This window comes from Nannizzia gypsea, genomic scaffold (genome assembly GCF_000150975.2).
Source record: "Nannizzia gypsea CBS 118893 supercont1.4 genomic scaffold, whole genome shotgun sequence".
In the NCBI taxonomy this organism is placed as follows: Eukaryota; Fungi; Ascomycota; class Eurotiomycetes; order Onygenales; family Arthrodermataceae; genus Nannizzia; species Nannizzia gypsea.
In genome coordinates this window covers 1,040,464-1,056,260 of record NW_003345198.1, presented here as the reverse complement: position 1 = coordinate 1,056,260, position 15,797 = coordinate 1,040,464, and the positions used below count along the sequence as shown (strand labels likewise).

At 50.8% G+C, this 15,797-nt stretch overlaps 6 protein-coding genes across 6 annotated transcripts; 3 read left to right on the top strand and 3 right to left on the bottom strand.

Annotated features, from left to right (window-relative positions):
• Positions 1-2,445: 2,445 nt before the first annotated feature.
• MGYG_05048 (hypothetical protein) lies at positions 2,446-3,726 on the top strand (the record flags this gene model as incomplete). The annotated part of the gene is made up of 3 exons (XM_003172409.1): positions 2,446-2,486; positions 2,539-3,488; positions 3,548-3,726. The coding sequence occupies 3 exons, from the start codon at positions 2,446-2,448 to the stop codon at positions 3,724-3,726; spliced, it is 1,170 nt and encodes a 389-aa protein (XP_003172457.1).
• A 923-nt stretch (positions 3,727-4,649) lies between these two features.
• Positions 4,650-8,290, bottom strand: MGYG_05047 (carbamoyl-phosphate synthase subunit arginine-specific large; the record flags this gene model as incomplete). Its single annotated transcript, XM_003172408.1, has 2 exons — positions 4,650-7,822; positions 7,891-8,290. 2 exons carry the CDS (start codon positions 8,288-8,290, stop codon positions 4,650-4,652), a joined length of 3,573 nt encoding a protein of 1,190 aa, XP_003172456.1.
• A 1,159-nt stretch (positions 8,291-9,449) lies between these two features.
• On the top strand, positions 9,450-10,299 carry MGYG_05046 (hypothetical protein; the record flags this gene model as incomplete). Its single annotated transcript, XM_003172407.1, has 2 exons — positions 9,450-9,684; positions 9,737-10,299. 2 exons carry the CDS (start codon positions 9,450-9,452, stop codon positions 10,297-10,299), a joined length of 798 nt encoding a protein of 265 aa, XP_003172455.1.
• Positions 10,300-11,166: 867 nt separating this feature from the next.
• Positions 11,167-11,639, bottom strand: MGYG_05045 (hypothetical protein; the record flags this gene model as incomplete). Its single annotated transcript, XM_003172406.1, has 2 exons — positions 11,167-11,223; positions 11,508-11,639. The coding sequence occupies 2 exons, from the start codon at positions 11,637-11,639 to the stop codon at positions 11,167-11,169; spliced, it is 189 nt and encodes a 62-aa protein (XP_003172454.1).
• A 735-nt stretch (positions 11,640-12,374) lies between these two features.
• MGYG_05044 (hypothetical protein) lies at positions 12,375-13,445 on the top strand (the record flags this gene model as incomplete). The annotated part of the gene is made up of 1 exon (XM_003172405.1): positions 12,375-13,445. The coding sequence occupies one exon, from the start codon at positions 12,375-12,377 to the stop codon at positions 13,443-13,445; it is 1,071 nt and encodes a 356-aa protein (XP_003172453.1).
• A 1,144-nt stretch (positions 13,446-14,589) lies between these two features.
• Positions 14,590-15,740, bottom strand: MGYG_05043 (hypothetical protein; the record flags this gene model as incomplete). Its single annotated transcript, XM_003172404.1, has 2 exons — positions 14,590-15,519; positions 15,606-15,740. 2 exons carry the CDS (start codon positions 15,738-15,740, stop codon positions 14,590-14,592), a joined length of 1,065 nt encoding a protein of 354 aa, XP_003172452.1.
• Positions 15,741-15,797: the final 57 nt, after the last annotated feature.

Below are 15,797 nucleotides of genomic sequence, written 5' to 3'. Positions count from 1 at the left end.
CCCAGCTGTGGCTATAGGATTAGTAGTCTGGAATAAAAAAATACAGTTTGACTGCAATGAGTTTTCTACCATAAATAATTTCCATTGTCGAATTTATTTTGTTTTTCAAGTGATGATCTACAAATGACTAGATAATAGCCCTTGTGATAAATATGTATAGTACCATGATGTTTAATTTGGACTGATACATAAGACCAATCAGGTGATTTTTCAGTCCTACTTCCAGGGCTAGCCAACGACAGTTTGTCGCTATTGATGATATATCTAGTAATATAAGTTAATCTTCCAGGGTCAATAAAAGATGGTGTACCCTATGTTAAGTAGCCAACAGTGAATTTAGACGTCGTACTACTGCTATGGCTATTGCAAATCTCTGCGAACTTTCTTAAACAAGTCATTCGAAAATTAATCGATTGCTACCTTATATATAGCTCGGTTAGCCGTGGCATAGAGATCATTCTATATATATACAAGTTCGCTCTCAAAGTCACTGTAGCATAAAAGTGATCAACTAGGTAAAGATGGGTTTTATCGAACAGATACCTGGCGAGTCACACTCCTTAGGCCGAGGTGCGATTGGCAGTCGTCAACTAATTTTGGTTGTAGAGAACGCTCTCCAGAACAGCGTAAACGAGTTTCATACCACTGGCCCCCTTGTAGCATTGGAGAGCGATGAGCAAAGACAAGCCCTAGACATCGTCACTCGGCTTCGCAAGTGTGGGTTTGAGGGCGTGCTCTCACTCCCTCAACTAGTGGTCTGCGGTGAACGGCGGGAGGAACAGATGGCAAGGATGATGGAGGGTTGAAATTAACTCCGGCCACATAAAATTACCGTTTGAAGATCTCTCCTGGGGAATGGAATAGCGGGCCCCAGCAAAAAGAACCGAAAAAAAAGCTATCGCGTGGGTTCGTGGCCATCCATATCACCAAGTCACGTGGTAGAGAGCTGCCCAGGACGAGCTTTGCAAACTCATAGAGGATATCCAAAGCCATCCTATCAAATATAATCACTACTACACAAATACTATAATGGCACGTGGAAATGAAAGGGCGAAGAAAGAGCTCAAAGCATACCTGAACAAGCATAGGTACCCTATAAAAATCTTGTAGTGGAGCCTGTACTTACTTCAACTTGTAGGCTTGTGCCTCCGACCCGTCGCGACCCTGGTCAAACACCGGCTCCAACATTTATCTATCTCTAGCTATCTAATTTCAAGAATAGGCTAATTCACTGTCTGGAAGATTATTTGCTGGACATTTGCCCTTGCTTTCCCTGCCATAGGAATCGATTTCCTCAAGCTGTAGTTTAAGAGCCACAACCTCATCGTCCAATTTGCCCGAATTTTTAGTATAGGCCGGCTACGTAGAAGAGTTGTCTACTATAGCTTTAGGGGATAAATGTGAGTAAGGTATAGTAATATAGAAGCTGAATAGAAGGCTTTCTTAGGGTCACGAATTGTGTACTGTGCTTGTATATGGCCTCCGCCTTTTATTTAGTACTAGCAAAGACCCCGCATTCTATCTAGATATCTAGATTTCCTCCCGCCCTGGTTATGAGCTCTGGCTCAGTTTTCAATCGAACCGAAAGCCTGAATCAGGCTTGGCTCTTATTTCAGGAATGCAGTGTTATATGCATGACGCCTATTTAACCAGAGTAATGACCTAGACACCACTAAGATGGCTTATGTTTTACACTACCAACTCGTGGAGTTAGAGAACATAATATATAACTTTTATGAGTCCCGGATTTTGAGAAGTTATATCGACATAACCCTACACAGCCTTCTATTTCGTTCAAGGAAGGGCGAACTTAAACAGCTAGTTCAAAGAGTTTAGAAATATTAGCTACATGCCTATCATCTAGAGCATCCACTGGCGGGCTACCAGTATACTATGTCATAGCTCGACATATCTAGATGGCTTAAGCACAGACCAACCGGCGAAGGTGGGGCTGGATCGCAAAATGTCGGGGAAGATCGCTGCTGATTGGACTGAAGCGCGCAGAACCCAAAAAATAAGAAATCAAGTTACTCAGCAGCCACGTGACATCCCATAAAAAGTCGCTGGAATCCCAAATAACAGTTAAATTGGCAACGAAGGAGACCTCTTAGGGCATCAAGAAGATGGTTAAATGAAGCTTACGATATATATTTACATATAAACGTCAAAAAAGCGAAAAAAAAACCGACAGATGGCGACGAAGTTGACGTAGTTACAGTGCAGATGTAAAAGTAGGCGCGGAGAGACGTATTTTTGAAATGGTACAATATTTTTTGTTGATTGATTGAACCGAGGTTAACTGCACAGTTGCTCCTCTCCACCCCAAGATTCAGAGCAATCGTAGTTATTTAACTACTCCAAATGCACAAAATTCACCAAGGGTAACTGACTAAATAATATATTTCTACAAGGACGATTAACGATCAAGCAGTCAACTGCGCAGGGATGCAGACAATAGCTTGCTCACGACAGCTGGCTCGAGATCGGTATGCGTATTTTATGTGCAAGTTCATACGTAGTAGACGCTGATTTTTCCAGCTATTTAGGCGCTTTACTCTTCAACCTCGTCGCATTCGTGCTTCCTGCGCTTTACGGCACACTATCGAAGCTATGGGTTGCAAGACTGGACTCCTCTGCCGTCGCAACCACCGATGTCTATACCTACATTGGGGTGATCGTTGAAGTGATAAATGAAGGGCTGCCGCGTGCAGTGTGGATAATAATCGGCAACAAAGCCTCCCGTACACTTTCATCCAGACTCCAGCTCACATACACGCTCATTCTCTTCCAGAGCCTGATGGGCTTCATCATGAGTATAGTTATAGTTTCTGCGGCTGATCGTTTTGCATCCGTCTTCGTCCCCCTGGAGAGTCGTCGTATAAGCATCACGTACGTTAGAATCAGTGCGTTCTCGGCTCTAAGTTCAGCGCTGGAGGTATCTGTCTCAAATGCCACAAGAGCTCTGGATAAGCCGGATGTTCCCGTTGTGATAAGCTCGGTGAAATTTATAATAAATATCATCTTGGACTTCATCCTGATATCAAGCTTTCATATCGGTGCTGTTCGCCCTACGGTGAATCTACAAGGCACCATCCGCCTAGCCTGCGATATGGGATCTGCCCTTGCCGGTCTCGCTTACCTTATCTATATCGCGCGTTCTCGGCTGAAAGAACACGGCCACTTCTGGGTTAACGTCACATATAACGCGGGTACGTTGGGGGTGCTCGCTCGACCTGGTGCCATCTTCTTCCTTGAATCGGCAGTCCGGAACACACTCTACTTGTGGCTGGTGGCCGGGATAGTATCGATGGGCTCAGATTACGCTACGGCGTGGGGGGTTTTCAACACCATTCGCTGGGGGTTGATCATGGTACCAGTACAGGCGCTGGAGGCCACGTCGCTGACTTTCGTAGGCCACAAGTGGGGAGAATTGAGGCATAGGATTACAAGAACCTGTGGAAATCGGCGCCCCAAGGGTGACTTGCTGAGTGGGAAACCACCCTCTAACTGAGGTGCGTAACAGAGTGCTGACCTATATTTAATATAGATATTGTCAAACCCGCCCTCATCTCGGCGGGGATTGCCCTGCTGGTCGAGGTGCCCCTATGCATATTCCTTGCCTTCTTTGGATGTCAACGATTCGCGCTATACCTAAGCGGATCGCAAGTGGTTTCTGAGATAACTGCCGAAATGTGGAGGTCCATCGATTGGTATTTGTCCTTCTAGCGGCTGCCTTGATCATCGCTTTCTGACAGTTGATGCAGGTGCTATATTTTCTATGCAGTATCGACCCAGCTAGCCACCATCCTGCTAGCCACTTGTCCGCTATGGTACCTATATCAGTCGTTTGTCTCTAATTTTCTCTATGTCCTTCCTTGGGCCATTGTTTGTCAGGTTGCACACCTAAGGCCTGAGAACGCATGGACTTATCATAGGCTGGTGTTTGGGGGCAGTCTCGTGTTCTCGTTTCTCGTTATCCTTTCAGCCGATGTGCTTTGGATTTGGAGGCTACTTATTGGAAGAAAGCAAACTGAATCAACCGGATGAAGTTGATAGGCAGGCGAGACAGAGCCAAAGGTAGGAACGTTTTAGAATACGTGATCAAGCCGAGGCCGTTATTTAGGACTGAAAAACATCTTTATTCTGATGTATACGCAAAAATTGTCTACGAAATATTGTCCAAAGATTTCCGACCGCGAGATAACTATGAAGTTGGACCTTGGTGATCAAGGTGTAGATTTCTGGATGGAGTGGTATCCCCAAGTCAAACTAGGATATGTGGGCTCATATACAACGATGGTTTGGCGGTTTCATACTGCGTGGAACATTATATCTGTGTGTGACGATGCATCGTTGCATGGTTCCTAGTAGTTTTCTAAGCTCAGCTAGCTAGATAGCCTCCAGATATAAGGCTGGTCGGCCGGGAAGTTAAGCTTAAATAAGGCCAAGGCTAGCTTTGTATCCCAACGACTTAACTCTAGCAAGGCAATGAAAATAACTAAGCATCGATTGTGTATCTATCTCTAGCTATCTAATTTCAAGAAACAATCAAAAGGAAAGATTTTTAAGCGCCGAAATAGAAATTTTTTCAAACCGAACCAGACCTAGAACACACCATGTTAAAGTGCACCATATCGTATCGTACAGAACTAAATCAACTTCCTTCCCACGAAATCCGACCAGCTACGGACTTCGGACGGAATGCCTTCCTTCCGCGGCAACTTCTCACTCATACACTGCGCAAACAGCAGCGCAGTCTTCGGCTCCATGAAAAGTGGCACGCCAAAGTCCACCGCGTTTCTACGCATAACGTAGTTCTCATCCAGCAAATGCGTGCTTCTCTCTTTCGCAATGTTGAATACACCACGTATATCATTCTTCTCAAACACCTCACGCAGCGCCCTCTTATCCTGTTTCGGGAAGTCGATGATCTGGATATCCAGGCCAGTTGATTTGGCGCTAGACTCAAGGAACGTCTTCACTTCCGCGCTCGCCACGAATAGCTTGTAGCCTAGTGGGTGTATGTAGTCTACTATACGCGGTAGCTCGGACATGGATGTGTCGCCGCCGAACAGTAGGCCTTCGCCTGGCTGCGGGGTGCGGAAGTTCATGGTGGATTGTAGCGAGGCCCAGTATGCTTCTACGAGGTTTTTGCCGAAACAGGCTATTTCGCCTGTGCTTGCCATTTCGACGCCGAGGAACGGGTCGGCGCCTGCGAGACGGGTCCAGCTGAACTGAGGGACTTTGGTAGCGAGGTAGTTTCGTTTTTGAGCCATGAGGTCAGTGGGTGGTGGGACGTCGGTGCCTACCAGGGCACGCGTGGCGGCGTCTATGAAGTTTGTGCCGAGGACTTTGCTGACGAAGGGGAAAGAGCGGGAAGCGCGGAGGTTGCATTCGATGACTTTTAGAAGAGGCTCGGTGGGGTTGGATGGGTTGTTGGCTTTGATGATTTGCATGTTGAAGGGGCCTGTGATGGAGAAGGCAGTGGCTACTTTTTCAGCGATGGTTTTCACGCGGGCCATGATGGATGCGTCGAGGTTGGCGGGCGGGAGGACGAGAGTTGCGTCTCCGGAGTGTACGCCTGCTGGTTCGATGTGTTCGCTTACTGCGTGGAGGATGAGAGAGCCCTGGGAAGCGACTGCGTCGACATCGATTTCCTCTGCGCCTTCGATGAATTTGGTGATGACGACGGGGTGGTCGGGGGAGACGGAGGAGGCGGAGAGGAGTTTGTCTCTGAGCTCGTCTTTGTTGTAGATGACGCTCATGGCTGCGCCGGAGAGGACGTAGCTTGGTCTGACGAGGACGGGGTACTGGACTTCCAGGGCGAAGGCTTCGGCGTCTTCGAAGGAGGTGAGTTCCTTCCAGGCCGGCTGGTCGACGCCGATGCTGTCGAGGATCTGAGAGAACTTGTGGCGGTCTTCTGCCTTGTCGATGTCTTCTGGGTTGGTTCCCAGGACGTTTGCGCCGCCTGTCTGCTGGAGTCTGAGGGCGATGTTCTGGGGAAGCTGCCCACCGACGGAGACGACGACTCCGGAAGCACTTTCGAGCTCGTAGATGTCCATGACACGTTCGTAGCTGAGTTCTTCAAAGTAGAGCTTGTCTGCGGTGTCGAAGTCTGTAGAGTAAGTCTCGGGGTTGTAGTTGATCATGACGGTCTTCTTGCCCATGTTGCGCAGGGACAAGGTAGCGTTGACAGCACACCAGTCGAACTCGACGGAGCTTCCGATGCGGTAGACACCGCTTCCGAGGATGATGGTTCCCTTGTCTTCAAAGGTGACGTCGTGCGAGGAGGCATTGTAGGTGGTGTAGAGGTAGTTTGTGTCAGCCGGGAACTCAGCGGCGAGGGTATCGATCTTCTTGACCCAGGGGTGGATGTTGAAGCTCTTTCTGCAGGCTCTGACTTGGTCTTCGGTGGCATCGAGACAGAGCGCAATCTGTCTGTCTGAGAAGCCCATCTTCTTGGCCTCGAGCAGAAGGTCCTTTTGCAAGGAGGAGACGCCACCGACGGCCTGCAGAGACTTGTGCATGTCGACGATGTTCTGCAGCTTGTAGAGGAACCACTTGTCTATCTTGCTGAGCTCGTGGACGCGGTCGACGGAGTAACCTTCATGGAGCATGGCCTGGCCGACAGCGAGCCATCTACGGTCTGTCGGTTCAGCCAGCACTTCGTCGAGGTTCTCAAACTTGTCACCCTGGAAGCCGATGAAGCGAGGGTCGACCTGGCGGATGGCCTTTTGGAAGGACTCTTCAAAGGTGCGGCCGATGGCCATGACTTCTCCGACCGACTTCATGGAGCTGCCGATGTCACGCTTAACGTGCTGGAACTTGCTGAGGTCCCATCGGGGTATCTTGGTGACGATGTAGTCGAGACTGGGCTCGAAGTTGGCCGAGGTGGTCTTGGTGACTGCATTGGGCAGTTCAGGCAAGGTATGGCCCAGTCCGATCTTTGCAGCGGTGTATGCAAGCGGGTATCCGGTGGCCTTGGAAGCAAGGGCAGAGGAACGAGAGAGACGAGCATTAACTTCAATGACACGGTAGTCTAGCCCGTCTGGCTGGAGGGCGTACTGGACGTTGCACTCTCCGACAACGCCGAGATGACGGACTATCTTGATGGCAGCGGTACGCAGCATGTGGTACTCTTCATCCGAGAGGGTCTGACTGGGTGCTACGACGATGCTGTCACCGGTGTGGATGCCGAGCGGGTCAAAGTTCTCCATGTTGCAGACGGTGATGCAGTTGTTGCTTGCATCACGGACGACTTCATACTCTACTTCCTTCCAGCCCTTGAGCGACTTCTCGACCAAGATCTGGGGAGCCAAGGTGAGAGAGCGAGAGGAGAGATCCCTCAGCTCGTCCGGGTTGTTGGCGAAACCGGAGCCGAGCCCACCCAATGCATAGGCCGAGCGAACGATGATGGGGTATCCGATCTTGCCGGCAGCTTCGAGGGCGTCATCCACCGTGCTGACGGCAATGGACTCAGCAATGGGGATGTTGATCTCGTTCAGTGCTTTGGCGAAGAGGTCTCTGTCCTCGCTGGTCTCAAGGGTCTTGATGGAGGTACCCAGGACGCGGACACCATAGCGGTCGAAGATGCCCATGCGGTTCATCTGGACGCCGAGGTTGAGAGCCGTCTGGCCTCCGAAGGCGAGGAAGATGCCATCCGGCTGCTCGCGCTCGATGACATAGGTGACATACTCCGGGGTGACGGGCAGGTAGTAGACCTCGTCGGCGAGCTTGTGGTCTGTCTGGATGGTTGCTATGTTGGGGTTGATCAGCACCGATCTCACCCCAGCTTCCTTCAATGCCTTCAACGCTTGGGATCCTAGTCATAGTCAGTATTAAGTATTCAGTACACAGCCATTGAGTTACAAAAGACATGGTATAACCCACCAGAGTAGTCAAATTCACCAGCCTGGCCGATGCTGAGGCCTCCGCTGCCGATGACCAGCACTTTCTTGACGTCGACCAGCTTGGAGCTGCTGCCGGTCGAGAATCCACGTAGCTGCAACTGTCCATGAGCGTAGCTGCAGCTGTTGCTCTGATGAGCACGAGGGTGAGAGTACGCCCGGAAGGCAAAGGCCTTTCCCAGGCTGCTGCTGCTCGACTGCTTCGACCGCAAGACGACGTCCCTGGCCGAGCAGCGAGCAGCAAGGACGGCGGGAGACGGAGCGCCAGACTTGAAGCGCCGGGTGGTGGCCGCGACGAAGCTGGTGATGCTGGCGAAGCTGTCGCTGGTGGTGGAGCGCTGGCGCAGCAGGGATGAGAGCAGAGGCTGTCCGCGCAGAGACATGGTGGCTGTCAATTGAGATGTGAAGCTGGAGATGAAGCTGGAGAAGATGGAATTAGAGAAGATGAAGAAGAGAAGAAGAGGAAGAAGAGCAGGAATTGAAGCAGGAGAAAAAGCTGGAAGAAGGACAAAAGGTGAGTCAAAGACGGTGTAACGACTTTTTCTTTTCTTTCTTTGCTTGTGCCTGGTCGGGTTGACAACGACTAGAGGGACTTGGAAGGTTAGTAAGACTTAGTTCCTGTTAGTGAGCCAGCGACATCGGAGTGAGTCAGAGTAGAAGTAGAAGAGTAGAAGATGAAGAGAAGAAGAGTGAAAGATGTAGAAGTAGATGTAGATGGAGTTGAAGTTGGTGATAGTTGGTGATGTAGAAGTAGAAGTTGAAGAAGTAGAGGTGGTGATGTTTCTCTCTCTTCACCTTTACTGTGAGTCGCTTCCTAGACTCGACTCCTTCTACCAGGTCTGCCTCTGCTCTTCTGCTCTTCTGCTCTTCTGCTCTTCTGCTCTTCTCTGCCATTGACTAACTTCTATCTATGTAGGTTCGCCAGAGACAGACAGACAACAAGACACTGGGTACTGGAGGAGAAAGACATGGATGCTGCATGAGACCAGGGCCATCCCTGGAGGCGTCTGGGGTAGAAGAAGGCTTTTCTCTCTCTTCTACCAGCCATTCTCCTCTGCTACCGGCTATCCCAGAGTTACATAGAGTCCCCCTCTACGCTCTACGCCCTACGGCCTGCAGAAGACATGGATGGGACAGACATGGGTGGGAGGGCGCTGGGGAGCCAGCCTTGTCTTCCCCTTCTTCTCTCTTCTCTGGCCGTTTGCTTCGACTAGACAAGACAAGCAATGCCATGGCCCGACAAGCATCTGTCCTACCGCTGGTGCAGATAATACATACGGAGTACTTTGGAGTGGTAAAGTGTGTGAGAGAGAGAGTCTGCTGCTGTCCGTTAAATACAAATACGAGGACGAAGGAGGATGAGCGCCGGGCGAGGGTGAAGAGGATGAAGATGAAGGCTGTCCATCACCAGCTAACTAGCTAGAATACGACGCTGGAGCTGGACAGCCGGCGGTAGACGAGACAGTCAGTAGATAAGTAGTAATTGATGGCCTCTCTTTTACTACGGAGTAGTCAGTAGTCAGTAGCATTAGAAGACACGAGATGAAGGTCTTCGTCTGTCTCTCGTGGCTGCTGTTGGCCTGTCTCTCTCTGTGTCTTTCTAGCGATTCTAGGGATGATGATGGCCTCACTGTCGACTGGGGCAGCAGCAGCAGCAGTAAAGGAGAGACACAGCTGGTGGTCAGTTGGAAGATAGATAGAGACAGTCAGGATGTCGTAGATGCTCAAGATGTCTCTCTCTGGCTCGTCTCCTCGTCCTTCGAGTCTCTTCTCTGGCGTGAGTGTCTTACTCCCTCTCTACTACTTACTCTCTCTTCCATCACTAACAGGAGAAGAATCGCCAACTTCACCTTCTACTTCTACTTCACCAACTGCTACTTCACTTACCATCGCTTTGTCGTCTCTCCTTCTGCGCCTCCACCGACCCTCGCGCACCTTCACGCTCGAACTGCGCCGTCATGGCTCTCCCTCTCTTTTCTCTGCGTCTTTCTCAGTTACCAGTACCAGAGTGACCGTATCCCCACGCTCGCCGTCAACAGCAACAGTCGAGCCAGCGCCAGGCTTCGAAAAGGACGACAACCCTAACCCGACAGCCAGCGTCGGCCTGGCATTTGGCGTCTCCTGCGCAGGCCTCGCTGCCGCTGGTATCGCGGCCTGGATCTGCATCTGGCAGCTGAGGATGAGGAAGCGCAAGCGCATGGCCGGTGGTGCCAGAGACTCGGCAGGCCACAGCATCAACGGAGACGAAGAAGACAGAACTCATGGGACTGGGACTGAGATGGAGGTGATTCCAGAGACACAGGAGAAAGGAGAGAAGAAGAAAGAAAAGAGAGAAGAGAGTCAAGGTCAAGGACAGCTGGACAACGCGATGATGGCCCGTCTGGGGGTGTAAGGAAGTAGATAAGAAGCCAGTTCAGATGGAAACAGACAGACAGTCTTATTCTCAACATTCTTCCTTTTTATTTCATGCAGCAGCCGTCGTCAACGGATATCGCGCTTCCTCTCGTTGTATTTATTCACTTCGAGGCTGAAGAAAGACGAGTATTTTCTTCGTATTCTCGCTGCTTGCATCTGCTGCTCCATCTCTGCCGTCCATGCATCGCTGGCGACGTGGTCAATCTTCCTCCCTTTGCTTCTTCTGCTTCTTCCTCTTTGCTTCTTCCTCTACTACTGCTTCTTTTCCTCCCCTGATCGCACCTGGACACGCAGAGACTCATCCATTGGATCGATCCAGGGAGAAAAAGCAGCTCCCAAGCACCGCCAATCACTCCATCCGTGACGTTTTGATCCCGGCTGCTCTCTCAACCTTCACCCGGACCACAGACATCATCTACTTACTCCGTACTTATTGATTTATGCAGTGGATCGAATGTGCAACTCCAACTCCGAGCCACTGGTCTGGTTAGTCGATGGTTAGATACGAAGGCTCTGTTTCATGTTAACTGCCCGTCGAACATCCGGATGGCTCTCGCGGTGGATAAAGATGCAAGAGAATAAAGCGACCCCTGAAACGAACCAGCAGAAGCTCCCACTCTGCTAACCCCTGGCCTGCTTTGCGCTGCGCTGCTCTGCTCTGCTTTAGTTCAATCGATCAGTCCGATTGACACAGATTGACTTTTTTTCCCTTTTAGTCGGTTCTCTTTGCTTCTTCTTTTTCTTCTTTTTTCTGCGTCTTCTTTTTTATCTGGTGTCATCATACTTACTATACATAGCTAGAGACGGAGCACCCACGGAGCAATGGGGCCATGCATGAATCGCATCACATCTCCATCGCATCTCCAGACAGCGGACTGGACAGGAGAGTTACAATGAACGACTGGAGAGGAAGGATACTCCGTACAGTCAATGGCACTGTCAGTATCTGGTTGGCCTGCCGGGCTGCTCTCGATCTGCAAGGATGGTAGACACCAGCATCGACCTCAGCCACTCGCACTCGCACTTCCACTTCCACCGGCAAGCAAAGAATGGCATATGTGCCCCGTTCTCTTGCATTCCCCGGTCCAGTTCCCCTGGAAGAAGAAAGGTCCCAGCATCACGAAGTGTGGCTGTCATGCACTCCCTTTCCCCCCGGCCACAACTAGCTAGGGCTTGCCTACTTACCTGCACTACTCCTTCACGGCTCTTCTCAAGAGCCACGGAGTGGCAAGGGAGTCGGAAGTTAGGAGTTACAGTAGGGAGTGCGGTGGATACGGTGCGGCAAGCGAGTGACTCCTGGGAGGGACCGCCCTTCATGTCCGTAATAATAACATGTCATTATTATTACTATTACTATTATTAAAAGGGACCAAACCAGGGGACTCGAGGGACTGTGACTTCAGACAGAAGAGCCCATCCCTTCCGCGTCGTCAATTATTGGCTCCAGTGCGCATCCCGGACTCCGCAGGCTCAATCGCATCCGCATAATCGCCAACTGGTAAAGCCTCGATGGCGCAAAGGAGAGAACGTTAAACCTCCCATTGCCTTTCCCATCGTTCCGCAATTCACCGCTAGACAAATTCAATCTCTCTTCTTTTCTTTTTCTCTTTCTGTTCTTTTTTTTTTTCTTTTCATCTTGCTTTGGCGGGTTTGGTCTTGTCTTTTGGGTATCAACCGCACAAGTTTAACTATAACCTTCCATGGCTGGCCCATGTATATATGTGAGTATCTTCGCCCTTCGCTCTCTACCTGGCCATACATGACACTACCTGGGGCGGCCCCTTTCTTAATTTACATACACACATACATACCATCATCCGTCCCTCTCACAGTGTTTAATTTGCTGATCCCAAGAGCAGGACTGGCGTGTGGAACGGCCGGCCATCGCACAGAAAGAAGCCTGCTGGGTGTACTTCCCGGCCTTTGCTCGGCCTTGACTCGACCTGACTCGACTTGCGTCTACAAATTCGTCCAGGGAGAGCGGAAATTTACTTCTCAAAAAGCATCCTCGAACAATATCAGACAATCATACATATCTGAATATCAGAATAGATGGCGTCTGAAGTGTCTGTACTGACGGTGCAGCTCCCGGCTGAGCATACATCGACTCAACTTGATACCCGCCAGTTCACCAAGCTGCGCTTCCCGTCCTCGCTCCCGCAGCAGCCGCAGCCTCAGCAGCTTCATCCGCACCACCAGCATCGCCAATTGCGGCCTGCAGACGCCCACGGCCGCCGACATGACCTCCTACGGCCCTCCGACAGCCCTCGCAGCCGCAGCCCCAGAGGAGACCGCCATCACCATGACCCGTCAGCACCAGCACCAGGTCTAGGTCCAGGAATGCCCATTGCCCGAATCCGCAGCCGCGAGAAACTGCTGCCTACTCCCCCCGGCATGCCCACACAACGATACTACCGTCCTCGCCCCCAGCACCACGGCCACGGCCACGGCCAACCAAGCAAACCATCTTCCGCCTCTTCTTCTCCCGGCGCCTCTCCTCCACGGCCCAGACCCATAAGCTACTCCTCCGCCGGATCGCAGTACTCAGATCCCAACCAGCGCGAGCCCTCCTCCACCTCCAGCTCGCCTCTCTCTCGCACCCCCGTCTCTGCATCAGAACTAGACCATCCTCCCACAGCCACTTCTAGACCAAAAAGCAACGGCTCTACATCCAACCACTCCACCGCCTCCTCGTCTTCGTCCAGCGCTCCCAAGAACCAGAAAGTAGAGTACCATACGCCGCCACTGACCAACTCGCATTTCTCATGCTACCATTTCCACAAGACGTTCGTCAGAAGCCCGAACGTGCTGTACCCGCTTACATGCATGACCTGTCTCAAGGCCGATCAGGAACTACGCTGGCGATGCGTCTTCTGCTGTCTGCGTATCTGCGGCGATTGTCTGGGCGGCATCAAGGCGTGCAAGGACAGATCGCTGATCGAGTTCATGGAGAAGCTGGTCATGGATCTCGAAGCCGCTGGCTCGACTCCTACTGAAGAAAAGCAGGAGGGGGAGATCTCGGCTACTGATACGTCTGTCCCTGAGCCTGAGCATGCGCCTGAACCTGAACATGTTCCTGGATGTAGCGCGGGACAGGAAAGTACAGAGAATCCGCAGGTTTAAACAGTTTCCTTATCGTTCATATTTCGGCTTTTTTTTTTTAGCTATTCCTGCCTTCTCTTGCCTTGCCTTCTTGAACATACGATACCATGCCTTTCTTATGTTTCAGCTTTACCGCTTCGACTTGATTCGTTCTTCGTTTTTCTTTTACTTGATGGAAATTTCACGTTGCAAGGGGGCCTTGTTTGATTCAATTTATTTTAACTACATGACGGTGTTTGCTATTTCTTCATTTTTTCCTCCTTCATTTCATCTCTTCTCTTCCCGTTTCTTTCTCTCTTAATGACCATAATCTTTCTTCTCTTCTGCATATACCTCCTTATTTACCTGTTTTCTTATCTACTTCTCTACTTACCGTGACATATTACTAGGATACAGTCTAGTTAGCCAGCTATATAGTTCTCCTTATCGTTTCACTTCTCTTCCATTTCTCTCCCCTCCCCGCTGTTTGTGGCGGACGGTGTCAATGTTCCAGGTTTCGTCTGTAGATGTAATATAAAAGCTTACGGGATGCTTCAGATGTGACACGACGGTGGAGCTCACTTGGTTACGCTTAATATGCCCCGATTATCATTCATGCCTCTTACATATGTATATACTTAGTTCTTTCGCTCGGCCGGATGGGTTCCAGAAAGCCTTTTGCCTTTCACTCTCTCTGTTAAAGGGAAAGGACCGAGCGATCTTGCGGAGTCGAGGTCTTGTCGGAGATACTTGTGGCACAGTAACATGCATGCAGGTAGAAATGTCTCTGTATGTATTCTTGGATATGGCGTATGGAGATGGAGATGTGTCTGTCTGGATGTCCCACGACATACAAAACATGCATATGGAGTACATGCGCCATGATAGCATGGCAGTGGATAATAGGACAGACAGACCCACGACACCCATGCATGCATGCATTAGATGGATAACTCGGCCTGACATTTCCATCCCATTCCTCAATTCAGTGGAGTGGCTCTATTTATACTGTCCGTGCAAGCGAGGCCTGTACTGATCTCTCGGGGAAGAGGGATCTTGTCGGTGACATACTTTACTTGCAGTATAAACATAACACACTGCTTGGTGATAGCCGTGAAAAGTATCTGGATGATCGTGAGGTTGTACGGAGTACGCCATCCTCAGCCATGACGTCGACAGGGCTAGCTCAATCGTGGTCTTCTTCTGTCAGGCCCGGACAGCCCTCCATGTCCGCAGATTCATACCGATACTTGCACCAGAAGCAGTAGTTATACTGATTCCGTAGATACGCCACGGCACGGGACAACCGTTCCTGGACGCTGAGGGCATTGAACGCCTCCAGTTCTTCGTCTTCCTCCTCGTCTGCTTCCACTTCCACTATCTCGCCTTCAGCCGTACGGCCCAGAGCCAGTTTATCGTTGACTTCCAGCTCGTCGTCAGCCATCGATGGTAACTTCGGGTCTTTCTCAGAATATATCTGGGAATGGTCCCGCGAAGACAGAGACTCATATCGACGACGCGCAGCCTGTTTCTCCTGTAGTGCTGCCTCTCGGTCCCTCACCAGCCCGCGGTAGAGGATATTGACCCGAGCCTTGGGCCGGTCTTTAGAAACCGGCGTGTCTCTGTTGCCCTCCTGCTTTCCGCCTTCTACCCCGCCTTGTCCGTTTGTTTCACAGACCCTGTCTTCCTCGTGCTCGCTGTCCAGACGCTCAATAACCTTCTGGGCGGCATAGAACTGTCCCTCCTGCCTCTTCTCTTCCCTCTCGGCTCTCACGCGTTCCACGAAATCACTCTCAACCGCCTTGACTCGTTTGGTTTCCCCTTCTAGCTCCTCGCGCAATTTCCGCTTCTTCTCCGAGTCGAGCCCTATTCCGCCTCGATCCTCCTTTGCCGATACCCACAGAGGTTCCCTTAGCCGTTGATCCGGCTCGTCACGTTCGGATCCGCTTGGAGCCTGCCTGCCAAGTGCGCTGCCGGGTTTATAGCCCAGTTTCGCCATCATCTTAAACCCTTTGTTGGAAGCATCAATTGTACTTGTTGAGAGCGCGGCGTCACGTCGTGCAGCTTCTGCGGCCGCCAGTTCGGCTTTTGAAGGAACCCGTGCCCGTGCTTCTGCCTATACTCAATCAGACCCAAACAAGTTAGCATCCCCGCCTTGTCTTGTAGTTGACAATGCTTGTGACATATCCACTGAGAACATACCTCTCGCTGCTTTCGGAGCTTCTTCTGTGTTAGTGTCTCCTTTTTAGTTTGCGGCTCCTCTAGAAAGGCCATGGACATGTAGTCGTCTTCCTCATCGCCATCGTCTTGTCGCCGCTTCTCTGAGAGTTTGTCCATCCTTGATTATGCGCGACAAGACAGCCCCCACGCATCTCAAATCTTCTCTTCCTTGCA